The sequence below is a fragment of the Chroicocephalus ridibundus genome, chromosome 14 (genome assembly GCF_963924245.1).
Source record: "Chroicocephalus ridibundus chromosome 14, bChrRid1.1, whole genome shotgun sequence".
Taxonomy (NCBI): Eukaryota; Metazoa; Chordata; class Aves; order Charadriiformes; family Laridae; genus Chroicocephalus; species Chroicocephalus ridibundus.
The window spans coordinates 4,967,235-4,989,352 of record NC_086297.1 but is presented as its reverse complement, the minus strand read 5'-3'; the positions used below and the strand labels follow the sequence as shown (position 1 = coordinate 4,989,352).

The 22,118-nt window shown below is 43.2% G+C and overlaps 1 protein-coding gene across 1 annotated transcript in view; it reads left to right on the top strand.

Annotated features, from left to right (window-relative positions):
• FASN (fatty acid synthase) overlaps positions 1 to 22,118 on the top strand; it is a 44,007-nt gene that overhangs the window by 6,331 nt on the left and 15,558 nt on the right. Inside the window, exons 3-26 of the mRNA XM_063351679.1 lie at positions 799 to 951; positions 2,230 to 2,403; positions 3,260 to 3,460; positions 3,914 to 4,036; positions 4,700 to 4,815; positions 5,080 to 5,214; positions 7,970 to 8,429; positions 8,771 to 8,958; positions 9,719 to 9,908; positions 11,411 to 11,505; positions 11,909 to 12,043; positions 12,344 to 12,547; positions 14,161 to 14,276; positions 14,725 to 14,900; positions 15,261 to 15,452; positions 15,754 to 15,834; positions 15,929 to 16,114; positions 16,383 to 16,562; positions 16,782 to 16,985; positions 18,206 to 18,516; positions 18,660 to 19,049; positions 21,051 to 21,215; positions 21,409 to 21,527; positions 21,634 to 21,788. Of these exons, the coding sequence (XP_063207749.1) occupies positions 799 to 951; positions 2,230 to 2,403; positions 3,260 to 3,460; positions 3,914 to 4,036; positions 4,700 to 4,815; positions 5,080 to 5,214; positions 7,970 to 8,429; positions 8,771 to 8,958; positions 9,719 to 9,908; positions 11,411 to 11,505; positions 11,909 to 12,043; positions 12,344 to 12,547; positions 14,161 to 14,276; positions 14,725 to 14,900; positions 15,261 to 15,452; positions 15,754 to 15,834; positions 15,929 to 16,114; positions 16,383 to 16,562; positions 16,782 to 16,985; positions 18,206 to 18,516; positions 18,660 to 19,049; positions 21,051 to 21,215; positions 21,409 to 21,527; positions 21,634 to 21,788 (4,449 nt within the window). The remainder of the gene's footprint in view (positions 1 to 798; positions 952 to 2,229; positions 2,404 to 3,259; positions 3,461 to 3,913; positions 4,037 to 4,699; positions 4,816 to 5,079; positions 5,215 to 7,969; positions 8,430 to 8,770; positions 8,959 to 9,718; positions 9,909 to 11,410; positions 11,506 to 11,908; positions 12,044 to 12,343; positions 12,548 to 14,160; positions 14,277 to 14,724; positions 14,901 to 15,260; positions 15,453 to 15,753; positions 15,835 to 15,928; positions 16,115 to 16,382; positions 16,563 to 16,781; positions 16,986 to 18,205; positions 18,517 to 18,659; positions 19,050 to 21,050; positions 21,216 to 21,408; positions 21,528 to 21,633; positions 21,789 to 22,118) is intronic.

The window sequence follows — 22,118 nt, the reverse complement described above, 5'->3', positions numbered from 1 at the left end:
CTCCTTTTGGAGCCCTGAGTTCTAGAGGTATTATCGTGTGAAAGAAAAGGACTTATCAGATGCAACACCCTGACAGAGCTTCTGAATTCCCTTTTGATGTATCATCAAGACGTTCAGGAGCAGAACACTTTTATGAAGGTCTCATGCAATCCATTTTATAATGTCATGTCCCATGCAGTAGTAGCTTATAAATATCTAGCTTACTTCCAAGTAAAAGAACATTCTGACAGAGCAGCTAGGCAACATGAATCCTGAACCTCCTGTTGATAGCTGCGGCACTAAGACAACTTGGTCATTTTTCTGGGTTCAGGAGTAGAACAGGAACTCCAGTCCTGTGATTTATGGCTTTCTAAAACATTCCCTTCTATCTGATTGTCTTTCTGAAGTGTTTGGCACATGCCTGTCCGATTCGAGCTAGTGATTTGCAGAAGTGGAAAGTAACTTTTGTTTTTCTTCTGCCTGGTAACTGACAGGAACCACTGATTTGGACTCTGATTATGTGCTTGGTACAACTTGCCAAAGCAAAGATGCTTAAACTAGATGGATGTCTTTTGCTGCCATATCTGTAAGAGACTTAAAAATGACACTTGTTTTTGTTAGTGCAGCATTGTCATTTCCAAATGAGATTCAGGGAGCTGGATAGGTAGATATTAAGGCAGCACTCTGGGTGCTGCAACAGGGAAGTGAGACTTCGTGCGTAATTGAGAATCGACTGTGGTCATTCTGTACTTCGTCTCAGCTGGTAGCTGCTTTAAAACTGATGTATTCTGTGACTCAGTGTCGAATTTTTCTTCTCAGGAATTTATGGACTGCCCAAGAGAAATGGAAAGCTTAAGGACATAAGCAAATTTGATGCATCCTTTTTTGGGGTTCACCCCAAACAAGCTCATACAATGGACCCACAGCTTCGCTTGCTGTTGGAAGTTTCTTACGAAGCTATTTTGGATGGAGGTAAGCAGCTGAATGACTGAAGAGGGAGAATTATGCTGTATTGTCTCTGTGCAGCAGGCGCACACGTGCACCTGTGCGATGAGATCTCTAACAAGAGAAAGCCATCACAGTAGAGAGACCAAAGAACTGGTACAGGCGTTAGAACAAAGCTGTTTCCTCTGGAACTCAGTGGTGATTGCCAGCAAATCTTTATCTACCTCGTATGGTACAACCAGTATGACAGAAACACTTAAACAGTCAGCAGTTGTAGAGCTTTTGTATGTTCTGCTCTACCCTAATATTCTATAATAGATCCTTTTGTTAAAGGCTTATTTGCAGTGCAAAAGGAAGTTGACTTGATTAGAATTCTCATCCATGGTCTCAAAGAATGGCAGATGGCCTGATGTATTCCTGTCTATTGGCTAGGTTCATGGAAAACTTGTGGCATTTGATCTGGTGCTTCTATAGAAGGTTTGCCCAGGCAGTGTGCTTTCAGAAGTAGAAGCCTCTTTCCTCCATCACTGACAGTATCTTGAGATTTTGAGTTACATACCTATGGAGACAAAAAGTTTATTCTTCGTGTTAATCAGTATCGTGTCTGAACATAAGAAGCACATGGGGGAAAAACTTGTAATCATGTCACAAGTACTGACTTACTAAAATTACCACTTAGTCTTCTGCTGCTGAGCCTCAGTCTGAAGGCTTGAATATTTTGCTTGTCTCCAGTACCCCTGAAGCACAAAGAAGAAACAACAGAGATCACTGCAAGTTGAGCTTGCTAAGCAGTTTTTTAAAGCAGAGTTGTTTCTTCTTATGATTGTTGGATTTTGTGCTTAAGAACTTTGCTTTCTGTCTTGTCCTCCAGATCTGGGCTTTGTGTGTGGCTACAGATAGATACTCATGTACTCACATGACATTCCAAGTGCTGTGATTTTTCTCCCCTTTCCTCTGCTCCTTTTCTTTACACTGGAAGTTGGCTGTTAGCTTATCTGATCAGCACTTGTCTTTGATAGTCCATACACTCTTTTACATAAGACTCTAGCAATGCCCAGCTAAGCTGAAAAGCTGTCTCTGGGCATCGTATGTTCTGGCCAAAAGCCAATACCAAAGTCGTGGTGGACTTTGCAGAAAGACTTGCAAGGTCTGCAATTGAAACAGATAAAAGGTGACGATAGGTAAGGGAACAATGCTGCAGCCCTGCTAGAAAGGGAGAGTAAGTAGTATTTCATGAACTGGTGACAGTGTACCTGATGTCTCCTGAGTTTGTCTCCTGTAATCTACCTTCCAATATCCTTATAGGTATTAATCCGGCCACCCTCCGTGGCACGGACACAGGTGTATGGGTTGGTGCCAGTGGGTCAGAAGCTGCTGAAGCCCTTAGCCAAGATCCAGAAGAGCTTTTGGGATACAGTATGACTGGCTGCCAGCGTGCTATGCTTGCCAACAGGCTTTCCTACTTTTATGACTTAAAAGGTAAGTGCCCCCAAACCTGTTGATGCTGATCAGCAGTTGCAATTTGAGCGTGATCGTATCACAGTTTCTGTAGACAAGTGGGATGGATATGATGACGTAGACCCCTTTTAGGATGAGAAAGTAGCATGCAACTATTGTAAGGAGGCATATAAGAAGCAGCAAATGTATTGTAACTGTGTCATAAGACTTGTTGTAAGGTTTTGTAACTCGGTTGCTGCTGCTGGGCATAGCTGGCATTCATCTGAAAGATGACGATGTCGGGAGGCCTTCATAAAAAGGCCTCGGTTCTTTCCTGAGTTTAGACTGCTATTTGGTATCTAGTTATGCAGAAGTTGGATAGCCCACAGACAAACAGACTGCAACAGTTGTCTCTGACTAAAGTGGAAGAAGTGGGAGAGCCACCAGAATGATGTAATTGAAGGCATAGACAGGACTTGAACTCTGTGTGGCACTGAAGATAAGAATGGAGGGATAGGAATTGCTCGGGAGAGCAACAGAGATACTGGGAAGGGAGTGGGATTTTTATTGGTGAGAATGAGGAAACTACCTGCAAAGCTACAATATCTCCCTTTGATGGAGATAGAATTCTAAAAAAAAAAAACCAAAACCCTTAAAGCCAAACTATTTGCAATTTTTTTTTCCACCTTTCTCATCCTTGTTACGTGGTAAGCAGGCAGAGATGGTGATTCTTGTCTCCCATTGTATCAGGATTACCTGTTATGTTCTAAAGCAACTCTTTTTTATCATTTTTTTGAATATGTTTCTCTTGTGATCCTATCTTGTAGTTTTTGAAGAGCATCTCTAGGAAATAACCAGTAAAAAAAAGCTTTTTTGTTTTCCCTTTCTGTTCTGTAAGGACCAAGCATAGCTATTGACACGGCCTGCTCCTCTAGTCTCGTCGCTCTGGAAAATGCTTATAAGGCAATTTGTCATGGACAGTGCAGTGCAGCCCTAGTAGGAGGGGTCAACCTTTTGCTGAAACCCAACACTTCTGTGCAGTTCATGAAACTGGGTTTGCTTAGTTCTGACGGTGCCTGCAAGGCTTTTGATGCTTCAGGTAAGGCATCAGTACAAAGAGTTACCATGTTGTATGAGAGGATCTTATTGTGGAGTCTGTGACCAGATACTCTTGTAATAGAGCAAAGAGCTGGCCTCATAGTTGTTCCTAGATGTACTGTTTGGGACATATGCTGGACCTGATCTGTGTCGCATGCTCCATTGAACCTGGAAAACTAACTGTGGGGAAGAAACTGTATGGTTCATGCCTTAGCCATTGGGGAGAGGAAATAGCTGTCTCTTGGTGGCAACTTTCTGTCATCATTTCTGATGAGCAGCGAGCCTTTCTAGGACATAATTGTTATTATTTTTAAAGAAATGGATGTGTCATACTCTCAAAGTCGTCTATTTTAAGTGGTAGCACAGGAATGAGGTGATCTCATGGCATGGTGTTTTGCAACTTCATTCAAAGCAGAGCAGAGTTAGTGACTTGTTCTTCTTTCTCTACTCTCAGGAAGTGGATATTGTCGCTCTGAAGCTGCTGTTGTCGTTCTTTTGACTAAGAGATCTATGGCTAAGCGGATCTATGCCACAATAGTCAATGCTGGAAGTAACACTGATGGCTTTAAGGAGCAAGGTAGGCCTTGAGCCTCTGAAAAGTGAGATGCCTACAGAAATGTTCAGTCTAGAGTCTTTGTCATCAAAAATGGGCCGTTAGAGGGTGTCGGCTCTTTCAATGTGTGAAGGGGTTTTTTTTATTGTTCTTTTTTTTTTTCTGTTTTGGTAATGCAAAGTTCAGGACCCTATTTTATAAAGAAGTTAAAGACAAGTGGTGGTTTCTACTGTACAAAGCAATAGGAATGTCCTGTTGCTAGTTCGGCCATCCTCAGGACATCTCTACAGTAACTTCTGCACTGATGGCAGAAATGTAGGTGGTGTTATGACTATAAGGTGCTGTCCCACTTCTCCCCCTGTCCAGTTATGGAGACAACAAGTTTCACACATTCTGCTTGATCTAGACGAGTCCTAGTATTTTGCTAACCAGTATCTTCCCACACTAGTCTAACTCATTGCTTTAGGTCTGTTTCTGGTTCCTCTGCTCTTCCTCCAAAGAGCCCGAGAAGCTGATTGTGTCTGGTGATAAGAACATTGGGGTAAATCCTTAAAAAGTCTCTCTCTGGTTTTTTTTTAGTTTTTTTTTTTTTTTGGACCTGGTAGCCCCAGGCAGTAGAAAAGGTGCTAAAATCAGAACAGAAAGCATCTGATATAAGATAGGAATTGATGGCAATTTTGGTCCTAGGTGTGACATTCCCATCTGGAGAGATGCAGCAGCAGTTGGTCAGAGCTTTGTACAAAGAATGCGGTATCAAACCTGAAGAAGTGGAGTATATTGAAGCTCATGGGACGGGCACCAAGGTCAGCATGGCCCCTTTGGGTTTGGAGTGTGAAGGAGTTTTCTTGTCCTTTATCTTCTTCTCTGCATCACTTGCCACACTTTTCCATCAAACTGTTCTTTGTTTTTCCAAAGCGAACTATATTTCTCCCTTCCACAAGTTACTAGAATGTATGCTGCTTTGCCACTTCTGGATTTTGCCCAAGCTTCTTAATCTTTCAGGTTTCTCTTTTGTGGTGTGTTTTGGAAGTGCTCGCTAATAGCCATTCTCGTTCTCTTCCTACTAGGTTGGAGATCCACAGGAAGTAAATGGCATTGTAAATGTCTTCTGTCAGTGCAAGAGAGAGCCACTGTTGATTGGATCAACCAAGTCAAACATGGGTCATCCAGAGCCTGCCTCTGGGCTTGCTGCATTAGCCAAGGTAACAGGTGGTTTCAGAAGGAAAACTGGGGGAGGAGGGGAACACAACAGCGTATGGGTTTTTAATGTTTGTTTGTTTTAAGGAAAATTTGCACCGATCCAGATAAGATGTTCACTGGTAATGAGAACAGCTCAGGTGCTTATCATTAATTACCTACTTCTTGCTTCACCTGCAAATACCTTTAAAAGCTCAGGTGGCTATTCTGCAAGCTGGACACAAATGCCCAGGTGGCCCTCTGCTGTGTGCACACACACTTGAGTTCCCCCTTCCTACTGAATCCAACATGAGCATAACTCTGCTCAGAATAAAGGCTTTGCAGTCACTTTATTGATTATCTTTACACTGGACCTTCCAACAGAACTCTGCTGTGAGTCGTTTGGGTTTGGGAGGTGTACAAGTAGAGGGATTTAAATCTTTGGACTAGTTGACAATGACCAACCATAAGAGGCAGTGTGGGCTTGTGGTGCCAGAAGTGTAGCTGATCCTTCTGGCTGTTTGTCATCATCTCTTCCTCTTCTCTCTTGTGTTGGCAGGAAGCCAGGTGAGCTCTTCGGGATGAGGCTACCAGCTTGAATAACTGGTTGTCTTAGCAACCAGCCTGCTACCTACTGCGGTAGGCAGACAGTCGTCTATTGGCTCTGGCTGCTAAACTGCTTAGCGGAGAGCTGGCTAATGTTCACACTTGGTTCTAAGCCTATTACTGACAGCCTTGGAGCCATGCAAGTTGAAGTCACGTACACTGTCACTGCTAGAATTTTGTGCTTTTTAAAGTGGTTATTGTGACCTGAATGCATACAACTTGCTTTGGATAGCCTCATCTGCAAATAGATCATCATGGAGACAGCGGTGCCTTATCTGTCTGTAGAGGAAAGTTTACTTTTCTTAGCACCTCTATCCCTCAGATTGACACCCTCTTAATAAAAGGAATGATAATTGAGTCTGAAAGTAAACCTCTCCATCCATCCTGTATGGTAAACTATGAACAGTTTGTTTAGTGCCGTTCTGCTGTGATCTGTCAGGACAGGATCAGAACTTTCAGGTATTGTTTCCCTGTCTGTGTCTTAGAGGATGCAGAACTGCAAAGACAAGGGCCGTAATGTCTTTTTGAAGACTTCTCTGACACCATGTTTTCTCACTCTTTTCATCATTTTTTGTCACTTAACTTTGCATGGGAACTTACATCTGCAGGCAAGAGCCCATGGCACCCACCATGCCTGCTAGAGTATCTTTTTGCTGTGCCTCTAAGTTGTGTTGTGTCTCGTTTCCAGATCTGGCATCTTGAAAGTACTTGAAGCTTTGTCTCTATCCTCAATTCTTTGAAAGTTGGGCAGCACTTCATATTTAAAGCTTTGGAAGTTGATCAGAATGGCAGATCAGGCGTCCTTGAGACCTAGACAGAAACTGCACCAAGGCCACTGTCTCTTAAGACAGTAACTATCTCAGGAAGTTTGCAGTTTCTATAAATGTTTTCTTTTGGAATTCCATAAAATGGGCTTATATGGGAGATGTCAGTTAGGAAAATAGATCTTGAAAGTATCTAATCTCAGACTTGAAGAGAATCCATTAATTATGTGGATAGCTACAAAAGAAACTAGGGCTTGCCAGAGCCACTTAAGTTAAATTCTGGTGAGGGAGGGAAAACTCACCTGCAGCTTTGAAGTACTCAGCCTGTCTAATTACTTGCTGTACAGTGAAGACAAAGCTTCTTGGTGCTCTGGTGTATGCCCACTGTACTGTACTCTCAAACTTGTGTAGAAGCCGTGGCAGACTTAAAAGTACAAATATGTGTGCTGTGTAAAGCAACATCAAGTTCATAGTGCGTAATGTTGTTGGTGTAGGACAGCATGCATGAAAATAGTTGGGTCATTGCAACTTTAAACATGCTGACTGGAGTTGAAATCATGCATTTATGCTGGTTGTCCTCCTAGGTAAGCTGCCATGTCTCGTTGTCAACTTGGAAGAACAGTTCCCAAAACAATATCTGTTTATCTGACCATTTTGGGGGTGATGAAGGAACAACCAAACATGCAGAGCACTGAGTGTTTGCAACGGACCTTGTGGCCTGTGATTTGCTCGACTTGTGCTACAGAGGAGCTTGGTGTCATGGGCTGTTTGTAGAGATGCTGCTGAGAGAAGGGAATTCTTGCTTTTTGGCACAGCTATTCTAACTCTGTCTGTTTCTGTACTTCCCTTTGGCTTTGCCAGTTCTGACCAGTCTGCTGTCCCTTCTTTTTTTGGATCAAGAAGACAACAAACGGGTGCGAAGCAGCAAGGAAACTCCTTAACCAGTGCTTCAGCTTGGCTCATTTGCAGCAAAGGCAGAAATGGAAGCATTCATTGTGATAAGAAAGAGCATGTGTTGGCTACGTGTGGCTGGGGAGAGATGAAGCCGAGCGTGATGAAGCAACAGGATCTGGAGAGGGAGAAAGAAAATGTGATATTCTTAGTAGCCAGGCTGCTTTTCCAGCAAGGCTGCACGGCTTTCCAGTTAGAAAGGGTCTGGAAGCTAAACTTAAAACTATCCCCCTCACCTTCACTGATGGCTTCCTGCATGGACTTAAAATTTGCCTAGGTGAAGTAGGTGCTACCTCTGTAACATCAATAATGCTGTTCTCTGAAGTGTCCCTTTATCCAAACATAGAGCGCTGCTTTAGTGTATGCTACATGGTAATTTACAGTAAAACAATAACAACAAAAGAATGTTTGTTACAAGAAAATGTGGAGCACAGAACACTGTTGGTTTTTTTTCTTCCAGGTCATTCTCTCTCTGGAACATGGGGTGTGGGCTCCAAATCTTCATTTCAATACCCCAAATCCAGATATTCCTGCCTTAAAAGATGGCTCTTTGGAGGTAGTTTGTAAACCAACACCAGTGAAAGGTGGCCTTGTCAGCATCAACTCTTTTGGCTTTGGAGGTGCTAATGCTCATGTCATTCTGAGGCCAAATAAGAACAAACGCCAGCCTGTGGAGACTTCTGGCGTGCCAAGACTGGTTCAAATTTGTGGCAGAACCCAGGAAGCTGTGGAAATACTAATTCAAGAGAGCAGAAAACATGGAAGCTGCAGCCCATTTGTAAGCCTGCTCAGTGATATCTCTGCAGTTCCTGCGTCCTCCATGCCCTACAGGGGCTACACACTAGTTGGCACTGAGAGTGACATAACAGAGGTTCAGCAAGTTCAAGCGTCTGGGAGACCGCTGTGGTACATCTGCTCAGGTAGGTGTGCAGCAGTGGGTCCAGGCTTCTGTTTTCCTCTGTAGATCTGGGGCTTGAGCAATTAGATTCTGTGCTCTAATGTTTTCCACTCTAGCATGAGGCGACACCTTGCAGCCCTGTGATATGTCAGGATGCTCATGTTTCCTGTGTTTTATCTAATCCTTCCAACTTCGCCATCTTCTGATGATAGCGAAGTCCAGGAAAATAAAAAGCAGTGCCGAATTCAGAGGATGTTAGGAATGTACACTTTGCTCTTAGAATTCTTTCACTGCCAGAGCGAGCGTGTGGCGTCTACTGTTACGGAGCGTTACTGAAGCTCACTTTCTTTGCCTGTCCTGCAGGCATGGGAACACAGTGGAAAGGTATGGGCCTGAGCCTTATGAAGTTGGATTTGTTTCGCCAGTCTATATTGCGCTCGGATGAGGCTTTGAAGAACACAGGCCTAAAGGTCTCAGACCTCCTTCTGCAAGCAGACGAGAACACTTTTGATGACACTGTCCATGCATTTGTTGGATTAGCTGCTATTCAGGTAAGACTCAAAAGACTGGTGGAGGGGGTCATGCACTCAATCCATATAGGCCTGCTCTGCTAGTGTGTCTGTTTAGCCAGTAACGTTTCATACTGATTAAGGGAAGCTTGTTTTGTGTAGCTAGCGAATGGCAGCTGTTAGAAGTACCTCTCTGGTAGGAGGGAGCATGTTACACCCTTGACAGTTTTGGACTGCCACTTGCAGGATGCTTGGACGAGTATTGATCTAAACTGATTGGAGGGGGAGGGGGAGGGGCAGTTTCTCCTTTTAAGAGGCTAAGGAATATTTTAAGTTTTACATAAAGGCTCGTGCCACGGAACAAGGTTCCATAGAATGCCTTCTAAAATCTGTTCTGCAAATGAACTAAAGGATGCTGAATGAAGTCTCTTTTAATTTTGGGTGACAATGTGGGATTCGTTGTTTCTTAACAAACTAAAGGCAGAGCTTTTAAAGGGATCTGGAAAACTGGTCTTGCCTCTTACTTTGTACAGATGTGCTCTAGGCGACCTCCTGTTGTTGGAAATACTTTCCTAGTGGAAATGTACATAGTGGAGAGGCCCAAACAATGATGGAGTCACATAGTGATTCCTGGGATTGTTTTGAAACAGGCTGGAGCTGCAGTTGCGGGGGGTGGGGGATAGCAGTGAGAGTCTGTACCAAAAAGCCATTTTGTAATATACTCACTTCAGCTGCGTGCCTTTGAGGCCTGACACCCACTTAACTCTGGCATGGAATCATTAATCCCTACTTTTCCTTGCAGATTGCTCAGATTGATCTGTTGAAGGCTGCAGGTCTGCAACCTGATGGGATTTTGGGCCACTCAGTGGGAGAACTAGCTTGTGGCTATGCAGACAACTCCTTAAGTCATGAAGAAGCCATTCTTGCCGCTTATTGGCGGGGACGGTGCGTTAAAGAGGCCAAATTACCCCCAGGAGGAATGGCTGCTGTCGGTAAGTATACCCTTACCAAAGGAGTGGTACAGGAGAGTTCACCTCATCTCTCTTGTATGGTCGGAATAAAATTGGGCTCTGAAATGTGTTGGTGGAGACAATCATAACTGTAAAATTTTGGCTACCGTTGCCTCTTCTTTTTCTTCTTATGTAGAACAGATATTAAGTGTTGAAGTTGATATAGTGGTAGGAATTTCTGACCTGGAATAGAGCAGGATTTTGGTAATCCATCCAAAACTTGAGTGGAAATTGAGAGATTTATTGACAGGTGACCAATGACAGAGGCCTGATAAATAACCTGCTTGAAAAGAGGTGAAAATCTTGGGCAGGGCACTGGAGTTTTTGTTGGGTGTTTTTGTTTGTTTTTTTTTTTCTTAATAGAGAGATATCTCTATAGTGCGTGTATATGTACACACATATATGTATTTAAATTACTGAAAAAAAATAGAGAGAGATATTTATGACTGTCAAGAGTAATGAGATGTGAAACCAGTAAGCCACTACTACTTAGTAGGCAACTAGCTAGTGGAACTTAATGCCAATAGAACTTACATGGGACTAATAGCACTGAAGCAGCTTTCTCCTGAACAAGCTTTGCTCAGTGTTTCTGCAAGTCCTATAGTTTTTGCCCACTATTGGGAGAAATTTTGAGCTTTGGACCCAGCAGGTTGTCTTCATGGTGTGGCTTCACAGTGACTTAATGTTTAAAAATAAGATTATTCTTGGTAGCATTGTTGCTCTTCTGCTTCTTATTATTGGATGCAGTGGTCAATTAAAAACTGAAACACTTAAGAGAAAAGCTGTTGCAGGTCTACTGTAGTATGTCTGGTGACTAGGTCACTTGCTACTATCCTAGACTCCTTACTTTAACTAATGCCACAAAGGATACCTACCTAATTTAGCTTTCTTTTCTTTGATATTAAATACATGACACACACTTATTGCTGAACTTATCTTGGAGTGCTGCATATATGATTTTTGTAATCTGATGTTGGGTTCAAATTCTTCCTCTGACTTGTACCCATGTAATATATGACCAGATGCTGTGTATGTTGAGCTACCTTAAGCCACTGGAGTTGTCGATTTCTATGGGTATTCTGTGGTGCTCTGTCTCTGTGAGTCAAGCTCATGTGTTCTCTCTCCTATTCTAGCCCGGATTGCTAAGGGCAAGATGAGACAAAACAACCAACTCTGTAGCTTTGAAAGTGTGTGGGTTCCCCCCCACCCCATCCCTTAATGGGATGGTACAAAGATTCAGTCCTTTGTTCCTGTGCTCAATATCGCAGTGACAAACGTCACATTAAAGCTCTGAGATAAATATCCTTAGCTTTTGCAGAACCCCTTTTGGGGCAGAGGGCGATGTCTGTCTTTCTCTTAAGAATCCTTCCTAGTTTTGCAAAATGCTGAATTAAGCGCAGTGATTGTGCCGTTAAGACTGCCTCCCCTTATGAGGCTCACTGCTAGAAACACTTGTGTTGTCATTCTGTGTCTTCCTTCTGCAGGTCTGACATGGGAGGAGTGCAAGCAACGCTGTCCTCCAAATGTGGTGCCAGCCTGTCACAACTCTGAAGATACTGTCACTGTTTCGGGGCCTCTGGTGAGCAAGGAACTGATACTGTGCATACCAGAGTTGTGAGTGGGACCCATGAAGAAAGCATGAAGCTGAGTTAAAGCTCAGCTACTTGCAAAGAGGAGCTGGATTAAAGTGGTGGGAGGGGACATGGTGCTTTGTATAAACTTAAACACTCAAATATTCTATGAAAGGAAGTTATATTAGTGCCTCAGTAAGCTAGTAATAAAAGATCTCATGTGCTGAATAGTTTTATAGCCATGGACATAATGAGAGATAAATTACGAGAGTGAGAAGGCAATAACCTCATCCCAGATATGGCTCCCCTTAAGTGTCAATGATGAAGGGTGTGGGGGGGAGTACAGGCTCATACAGATCCCAAATACATTGTGAGCTTTTATTTTTACTTCACTTATATTTCTCTTCTTAGAACTCTGTGAATGAGTTTGTAGCCAAACTGAAAAAGGATGGTGTGTTCGCAAAGGAGGTGCGCAGTGCTGGAGTCGCATTTCATTCCTATTACATGGCGTCTATTGCACCAGTGCTGCTCAGTGCCCTGAAAAAGGTAATATTGCCAAACTGTGGCTCGCGTGGCTTATGCTCAGGCACCTGGATTTGAGTGTAGGTCACGTTGAGCGTAAGGGGGGTTCCTTTCTTTAGGAGGAGAATGAAATCTTAGAAGAGCATGTAAACTGCTGTGAGACCTAAGGTTTTAAGTCCTATGGCCTCAAGCAGAAGGGTGTCCTGAGCCATCAAGCTGAGAAAAATGGCCTGCAACAAGGAGGGTCTGCTTGCTTTTGCCTGTCTTATTGGTATCTATGACATGTAATTCTTCCTCCTTTCCCTCTTCCTTGTCTGTCTGTAGGTCATTCCACATCCCAAACCTCGTTCAGCACGGTGGATCAGTACATCTATCCCTGAATCTCAGTGGCAGAGTGATCTTGCTAGGAATTCCTCTGCCGAGTATCATGTGAACAACCTAGTGAATCCAGTGCTGTTCCACGAAGGGCTGAAGCATGTTCCAGAGAATGCCGTGGTAGTAGAGATTGCCCCACATGCTCTTTTACAGGTATTGTATTTGTGTCAGTATGGTGCTATATTGATATGCTGCTGCAGGAGGGAGATTGAGGGGCTGAGGGGTAGGGAACACTGCTCCCCCCCATCTAGTTCTGAGAACGCTTTCTCACTCCAGTACTTCTGAGTCTCTCACAGTTTTAACGTTTTCTTGGGTGTGTGATTTTTTTTTTTTTTGGGGGGGGGGGAGGGGCAGTGTTCTGTGTGATTATTTTTTTGGAGGGGGGTGTATGTTAATGTATAAAAAATAAATAAAAAAAAAAAGTCCCAACACATTATCACTTCCCCATCCAGAGATTCACATTGTTGCTTTTATTCATTGCCATGCATTTCGGATAGCTGATGGTCAGCTCTGAACAGTGCAATGAGTAAGAGAAGCATTTAATTGTTTGTATCTAATGGAGAGTGTGTGTGAAATTGGGGTGGGAGGAGAAATCCAAGGCTAACAGGCCTTCTCTATGGAAAATCTGTTATCACCATCTGTACACTTGATTTGGTTTGAAGTTCTTGTCTTAGAAGGTGGTGGCTGGTAGTTCTGGGCGTTTTTTTCTCCTCTTCTCCTAGACCAAGTAGCCTGAGACCACAGGAGCTTTCTCTCTTCATAAACTCCTTTCCACTGATGATTAGATCATTACACTTCTTTCCCCATCCCATAAGAATTGATCTTTGTGGAATTAGCTCCATAGTAGAAAATGCAGAACATGAGGTGCGTTAGGATACATTTGCTCCACAAGATCAGTGCTGGGGTCTTGTGCCTGTCCTTTAAGGCTTAAGGACTGGCCTTTTTTATTTGGTCTGCGGCTTGCAAGAGGAGAAGAGTGTTAAGAAGAAGAATTGTTACTTGTGAGTCAAGTTTAAGAGTTAAACAGTGCTTCTGAGTTCCAATCCGGTGTATATTTATTACGTCATGTTAGTCTTACTTATGCTTTGAAAGTGATTTGTAGGAAGAATCAGAGGAGAGCTTTTAAATTAGACAGGTATTTTTCTCTATTAAAAATATTTTACACTTCGTGTTAAAATCATTGTACAATTCTTGACTCTAATGCAAGTGACTAAAGGCTTCATCAGCTGGGTTTGAGAGTGTTCTGGTTTCTGCTTCCCCGTTTCCTTCTCCCCTTTAAAGACTGTGGAATCAAATTGAAGAGGAGATACAAGCTGGGTCAGATGTTCAAGGCTACGTTTTTTGATTTAATAGCTGTCACTTGGAAAATGCTCTACGATGCTTCAGACTAAAAAGGGCTGCTCCTGGGAGTAAGGGCCTAAAGCTCTGTGTGTGCATGTGTGTGTGCGTGAGTGGGAGGCTTGAGAAGAGTGATCTTGCAGTTCTTGAAATGCAGCTTTTGTTTCTACTTGAGAATCCGCTTGGGAAAGGGAGATTTGTGTTTTGGCAGATTTCGTTAATATTATGTAGGTTCTGCTTTACCAGATGTGCAACTTCTTGGGTTGCTGGAAGGGTATTGTGCTGCTCTTACTCTTGCCTGTTAAAATGTCGTATGTTCTAGCACCTAGCACAGAAACAGAAGTGGTTTGAGATCTATAGAGAGAAACTCAGAGACAAAGTAGTAAGTAGTGCCTTCCACCAGTAATTTATGGACTCTACTTGACCAGGCTATCTTGAGGAGAACTTTGAAACCAACTTGCACCATTCTACCTTTGATGAAGAAAGATCACAAAAATAATTTGGAGTTCTTCCTAACACAGACTGGAAAGATTCATTTAACTGGGTAAGGAGACAAAGGGAGGAGGGCGAGTGGGGTGTCGGGAGAGAATTCAAGTCTCTTCTCTAGCGTGCATATCTTCACAAGGATTGAAATACTCTTTCAACAAACCTGAAAAAAAATGGTGTTTACATCTGTGCTTTACATATTTAACCTGCTCACTTATGAAACGTTGCCTTGGGTTAGAGACTGCTTGGGCTGGGAAGATGCCTTTTAAAGAGAAGGAGTGCCATTCTAGAGGCCTAGGCCCCTGGAACTAGCTCTTGGAAATAAACTTTGCATCTTGTAGACTATTAGAATTACAAACTTGTCTGCAGTAAGTGTTCATGGTACTCCTGGAGAAATCTCAGACATGGAGCCCAAGACCAATTACTGTCTGACCTCTAAGTATTATGGTCAATTTTTTTCCCCCTTCACCCCACACACATTGTCTTGATCCTTTTTGTCTTCCTAGGATAAATGTTCTTGGAAATAACTTGTTCCCACTTGTGGAATACCCTGTCCCCGCGGGAACACCCCTTATTTCTCCATACATCAAATGGGACCATAGCCAGGAATGGGATGTTCCAAAAGCTGAAGACTTTCCATCAGGTTCCAAAGGCTCTGCATCTGCTTCAGTCTACAATATTGGTGCGTTTGCCTGTTTGGGTTTTTTTTTGTTTGTCTCTTTCCTGCTTTACCACTGCATTTCTTCTGTAAAACTATAAAAAGTTTACTCAAAGCAACATCCCTGAAGCCATTTTCTGAAGTGTAAGGCTTGGCTTGGTTTGGTTTGGATGGAAAAAGACTGGATCTGCTTCTGAAATGGGATGAAAGAACGTGAACAGAGCTGGGAACTGCCTTGATTCAGACTCACAATGTCTTTGAGCTGTATGTTGCCAGGCAGGATATTTGGGGAAACCACTAGAACCTCTTACAGACACTGAGGGGAAAAGACCTCTTTGTTAGGACGCTGGTAGTATTTTTATTCTGCTCTTTATTCTTTGGCAGATGTGAGTCCTGACTCTCCTGACCACTACTTGGTTGGTCACTGCATTGACGGCAGAGTCCTGTACCCAGCAACTGGGTACCTAGTGCTGGCTTGGCGAACTCTGGCACGGTCTCTTGGCATGGTTATGGAGCAAATGCCTGTTATGTTTGAAGATGTCACGATTCATCAGGCAACCATCCTTCCCAAAAAGGGTGAGTGAGGAGTGCTGGTACAACTGCAAAACTGTGTGATGAAGATGAAGGGAGTGGGAGGAAAGAAGTGCAAGGGGGAAGTGAGGAGGAACATGGGAGAAAGATATAGAGAAGGGTGCAATATGACTGAACAAAGAAGTGAATTCATACAGTCAAGTAGCACAAGGTCAACTTTATTCCGTGGTCATCTTTATTCCATGTTGTGTGCAGTGAGTCTGGAGATGGTGAGAGAGGAATCTCTGCTCAAGGATGGTAGCAACAAATGACCTCACAGTCCTGACTCCCTCAATGTTTCTTGCAGGATCAGTACAGCTGGAAGTAAGACTCATGCCTGCTTCCCGCTGCTTTGAGGTGTCAGGGAATGGGAATCTGGCTGTCAGTGGTAAGTGAAAGTAGTGTAAGTATATGCACTGTCCTACTAAAATCTATTATTTATGGACACTGATGATTCTTACTCTTGACACTGTGCCCATCAGGGAAGGTTTCCTTCCTAGAAAACACGGCTCTGAAGAACATCCATAACCAGCCAGTTGACTTTCAGCCTCAAGTAGGCAAGAGCTCAAAGTTAAACCTCTTGAAAGAAGACATTTACCAAGAGCTGCATCTGCGTGGATATAATTATGGACCAACTTTCCAGGGTGTTCTGGAATGCAACAGTGAAGGTGAATTTACTTTCTATAGAAGGATGATGAATATTTGATCTTTTACTTCCATTTGTATTAACGGTCCAACTGACTGTGCTTTGTGTGATAATGGAGAACAACCACGTGCTCTGACAGAGCACTGGGAGAGCTGTTATCTCCAATGTAGAACTGACTATTGGAGTTTACAAGGGAGGCTGGGCAGACTTTGCATTTGATAAGCAGTGACTTCTGGTATCTGCTGGATGACAAAAATCACAGTGAGGCTTCCCCTTCCTCTTCTTTGCAGCAAGCGTAGGGAAAGTTCTGTGGAATGGGAACTGGGTGACCTTCCTTGACACCCTGCTACATGTGATAATCTTATCTGATTCTGGGCGCAGCCTACGCTTACCCACCAGGATTCGCTCAGTGTGTATTGACCCAGTGCTGCATCAAGAGCAGGTGTGCCAGTACCAGGACAATGTAGAAGGTAACGTTTCTCATGCTTGGGCTTTTGCTAGTTGCTTTGACTGCTCTGTGGATGAATGTATGGCTTACTAAGAAGTAGGGTGGACTTCGAGGGGCCCTCTTAATCTGCAAGCTATTCTGCAGCTTCTGTAACAGTCTGACATAGCACTGTTCATCTGATCAACTTGAATAAAATATTGTGGTGTTTGATGCTAGCTTATATTTCTTTCCTGTCTTTCAGCTTTTGAGGTTGTTGTGGACCGGTGTCTTGATAGCCTTAAAGCAGGAGGTGTTCAGATCAGTGGTCTTCATGCTTCTGTGGCACCACGACGACAACAGGAACGGATCCCTCCTACCCTGGAAAAATTCTGCTTTGTGCCCTATACTGAGATTAACTGTTTGTCTTCCAGTGTCCATCTTACTGCCTATCTGGAGCAATGCAAAGGTAGTGTGGGTTTAGTTTCTTGTCATATTAGGGGAATCTTCCAGTGTGGCAGAAATGTCTGAGAGAAGCTCTTCATACTCTTCAGAACATCCAAGAAATAAAGTGTTGGTCTCTGTAGAAGACTTCAGCAGGAGTCTTCTGTACGTACACTTGCTAGAAGCTAAAAGCTACTTTTGCCTGAGGTATCTCTAGAATGTGGGTAGGCGTAAAGCCTAGTAGGGCAGGAGGGGCATCTACCCTTCTATAATAGTCGATGCCATGTCAGATGGCACAACCCCCTCTTCAAGCAGAGGGGCACAAATCATCTTCTTCAAAGAGAAATCCAGCCCACTCCCTCAATTCTTTAGCTTGTTTTGTTTTCCCCTGAGAACTGCCAAGATGGGTAAGTTGACATGGCTGTTCCCATGTGGTTGTGGGCACAAGAGCATATCCAAGGAGGGAAAGTGATTTAATGAGGCGTGCCAAAAAAAGGTTTGTGTTTGCTTCAAGAATAGAATAGGAGCATCTTAGTCTATAGTGAAGCTGGTGGCCTAGTACGGTGCTTTTTGGATGGGGAGACATCCACTCAGCTCATCGCTTTGGCTGCCTTTTCATCAAAGGGAAAAAAATTTACTACTTTTTTTGGAAGTTTTTACTCTAGTGATGAATCTTATATCTTGAGACAGCAATTTTTTTTCATTCTGTATTCGTAACGTGTCTTCACGCATCCTTTGATTTGGTGATAGATTTTAAAGATTTCTCTTTTTTCTGCAGCGCCTAAATACTGTCCCCAAAGTCTTTTACTCATGCTGTAGTGGGATTTTTTTGTTTGTTTTTTGTAGTGCTGTTTCTGCTCTTAGTTGGGATGAGCTATTTTCCATCTGATTATAAAGCAAAAAAGTATTTTAGCCTCTGTGGAAACTTACAATTTCCCTCCACAACTCCCTAAATCAGTCAGAGGTCTTCTGTTAGTTGCCCTCTTTCAGTCAGCCTTGCCATGGGTAACTTCGGTGTTTTAGGCTGTCTTGCCAGAAAGCCCAGTTGTTTGGGGGCTGCCGCTACGGCACGATACATAATCATGTGAATGTACAGGAGCATGCACTGCGTCTTTGTGTGTGGGGTAATGAGACAAGATGCTGTAACTTGTGGTGCCGATCAGCTGGTATAGCAAATGGGGACAAAGAGGAAAAGAAAAATCTTTGGAAAATCTGACTCTGTTTTGTTTCTCTTCTGTTCCATAGATCTAATCCTGAACTTAAAGGCTAAGGTGGCAGTGCATGGGGTCAAACTAGTTGTCCCTGGATTAGAAACTGCAGTGGCTGCTACAGAGTTCTCATCCGCCCAGAAGGGCCTTCAGCATATCCTTGCTGAAATCTGCCGCCTGGAACTGAATGGAAACCTCCATTCTGAGCTGGAACAGATTGTGACTCGAGAGAGGAGGCACCTGCAGGATGACCCTCTTCTCAATGGATTACTGGATTCTTCAGAGCTAAAGACTTGCCTGGATGTGGCACTGGAGAACATGACCAGTCACAGGATGAAGATAGTAGAGGTTAGCTGGAAGCACGGGATGGGACCATAGCTAGTGTTCCTAGAGTTTCCAGTAAACCGATCGCATACTTCTGTCATTACAGGTATAATTTCTGGGTATCATTCAAGCTTCAACTTAGTTTCCCCTTTTCCTTCTTCTCTCAGGCTCTTGCAGGAAGCGGACATCTGTTCTCTCGTGTCAAAAGCATTCTGAATGCTCAGCCCCTGTTGCAGGTGGACTACATTGCCACTGACCGCGTCCCAGAAACTCTTTCAGCTAATGAAACAGAGCTACAAGATGCTGGAGTTTCCTTTAGCCAGTGGGATCCCTCTAGTCTTCCCTCTGGAAATCTGACTGATGCTGACCTGGTGGTGTACAACTGTTCAACAAGTGTTCTGGGGAACACCATTGAAATTCTCTCTAACTTGGCAGCTGCAGTAAAAGAAGGAGGGTTTGTTTTGCTACACACCCTTCTTAAAGGACAAACTCTTGGAGAAACTGTCAGTTTCCTTACCAGTCCAGATCTACAGCAGAAACACAGCTTCCTGAGTGAGGTAAGCCTCCTGGAAGGAGAAATACTTTCCCAGTGGATAGTCTGGAGTCTGCTGCTTGCAGATGCTCTTGTGATGAACGTTGATTGGGCATCACTTACATCACTCTCCATTGAGGCCCTCTGCAGGACTTCTTCAGCACACTTCTGCAAGCACTTCTTCAGAAGAGTTCTGAATTTCCAAGTTATTAGGTTGGGAGAGTAAACTGTGAGTTCAGTCAGGAGTGCCTTAATGCATTGAAAATTATTCATTGTCATTTCTGTATCTGTATGAAAACACTGGCCAGGACAATTCCTTTGTAGCTAAAATAAAAATAATGTGCTGCCTCGTTGGATGGGGTACAGCTTTATCACTGTAGGATCCTAAAATGCTTCAGTATCAGAATCTTTCTCTTCTTTCAAATATCACTGCTGGGAGTGAGGCTTTACAACCTAGTTAAGTTCTAACATTGAAATTCTCCCGGAAAGGAAGGTTTTTCTCTTGTACTTTTTGCTTTTTCCTTCCTTCTCTTCCTCCCCACTTTATCTGATCCTGTAATGAGATACAGCAAAACAAGCCCTTGGAGTCAGGGGGCTGGAGGGCAGGGTGTCTGCTTTATATCTGCAAACCAGTATAATGGGCAGATGAACTAAGGCCGATGCTGGAACAAGAGGAGGAGAGTGAGTGGCTAGGGTGAGGTGGGAACTGGGACATCCCTTTCTCTTGGCAGCTGTTAGACTAAGCAGTAATGGGGAAACTGCCCCTTTACAGAAGGTATGCGTTATTGCTGATTTGAGTGGCTGTAGCCTCTCAGATCTTTTACAATAAGAGAGTAGCAGTTCTAATAGTTTAACTTTTTTGCTTGTAATTCTGGAGTGTGGTAGTTGAATTTTGAATTTTGCGATGACATAGATTCACTTTCTGCAAAGATTTTTCAAGGAGATTTGAGAAGAAAGGGTGAGTTCTTCAGATTTACGTCTCACCTAGTGAAGAGCGGGGTAAAAAGAAGACTCTGAGATGCTACTGAAGCTGATTGCTTAAAACCTGTATCTGTCATAAGTGTCAGTAGCCTGGTATTAGCAAACTTCTTGGATATGATACGTGTGAGTTGGATGCACCTTCTCTAAAGAAAACAATACTATGCAGGCAAGAGTGGGCAGGACTTAACATAGTTCTTAAAGTTTTCTAGATAGGGACGCTGTCCCTAGCCCTTGATAGAAGGGATCATGCTCTAAAAACCTTCTGCTGTTTTGCGTCTGGCAAATGGAAAGCAAATGGATGCTTTTCTAAGAGACTGAAGTAATCTTTATTTCATTCAGATAATAGAGCTTCAGTATTTCTGGATATGCCGTATGTGCATTTTCACTTTTTTGTTGTTCTGGAATGCTATTTCAATGTAACTTACATGTATAGGTGCTTTTTACCTGCTAGGGGTTGGTTGCTTCTCCCCACTGCCCTGCAGCTGAAGGATTTGGGTGACTTGGTTTTTCACGTTCCCTCTGTCCTGCTTTACTTTTTCTATTGCAGGCAGGGCTTATGTGACACGGACTAGTAACATCTAAACTCAGCGTTTCCACTTCTGTTATTCTCTCTGTTGGGATCTCTGTTTGTCTTTGGAGGTGTGCCTTACTGCTGGAATTAAATTCTAGACACGTTCTAACACCCTATGGAATTTGGCAGCATGGTCACTGGTCTGGTTTTTTTGCACACCTGGTAGGGTGGTGAGACTAGTTCCCTAACCAGGATTTCTAGATACTTGTACTACCACTTTCTGAGGATCTTTTAGGGAAGAAGGAGTAGTCTAGATGTGGATAAAATACTGTTATGTTAATCAAACATACATTTGTACTGAGACACTACAGAACAGTTGCAAGATTTCAAGCAAAAGCAAGGAAGGGGTGGACAGTGCCTGTTGTTCATGGTGAAGCAGTCTTTGAGGAGACTCAACACGAAGTATAGATGTGACTTGTATTTTTAATTGACTTTTGACTTTCCTGTTAACTATTGTTTTACCTGATTTCACAGGCAGAGTGGGAGGGCTTATTCAGCAAAGCCTCACTGAATCTGGTCGCCATGAAGAAATCATTCTTTGGCTCTGTTATTTTCTTGTGTCGTCGCCAAGTCCCTGCCAAAACACCCGTCTTTCTGCCAATAGATGAGACCCATTTTAAGTGGGTTGAATCCTTAAAGGTGAGAATTCCCATGTCCTAGATACCTGCATTTCCAAATCATTACACTTTCTAAATGAGATATTTGACAGTGTTAAAAGAAGTGTATGTGTTCAGCTATTTTTCTTAAAATATGTTATTGATCTCTGCCTTAAGGATGTGAGGGCTCTTTCCTTTGTGGTTCCTAGTAAAACAGTTTGGGGTTTGTTCTGTAGGAGATCTTGGCTGAGCCATCAGAACAGCCTGTGTGGTTGACTGCCACCAGTTGTGGGAACTCAGGAATTTTGGGAATGGTGAACTGCCTTCGCCTTGAAGCAGAGGGCCACAGAATCAGGTACGTAAGCTTGGCCTTGAGTCACAGTTGGGGATGAGACGTTTTTGTGTTAGCTTCTTTTCAAGCCTGTAGCAAAACAAACAAAATGACAACTCTTGGCTTCTAGGTGTGTGTTTGTTTCCAACTTGAACCCTTCATCAGCTGTCCCACCCACGAGTCTTTCTTCCCCGGAGATGCAGAAGATTGTTCAGAGGGACCTGGTGATGAATGTGTATCGTGATGGAAAGTGGGGCTCCTTCAGGCATCTCCCGTTGCAGCAAGGTAACTCCTTTGAGGTCTGAGGATCACTTGCAGGGTCTTGAATCTGAATGGATTTTGAATAGAAAATTAGTAGCTGTTACTCCTACGATTATTTTTTATTTTATTTTTTATTATTATTTTTTTAATGGATAATTTGGAATTCTTCTGCTCTGGCTCAGAGTGAATAGTAGCATTCTCCGGTGCCAGGAGGAGGGATGAGCTATTTGGGGTATGGGTAGAAGTGCATGGTAAGAAAGGGCTTTCTGGAGAGCAAATGGAGGAGGAGGTAGCAATTACACAAGGAATTTACTCCCTCTGGAGAGTATCTGCCTGTGTTAATGTGTGTAAAGT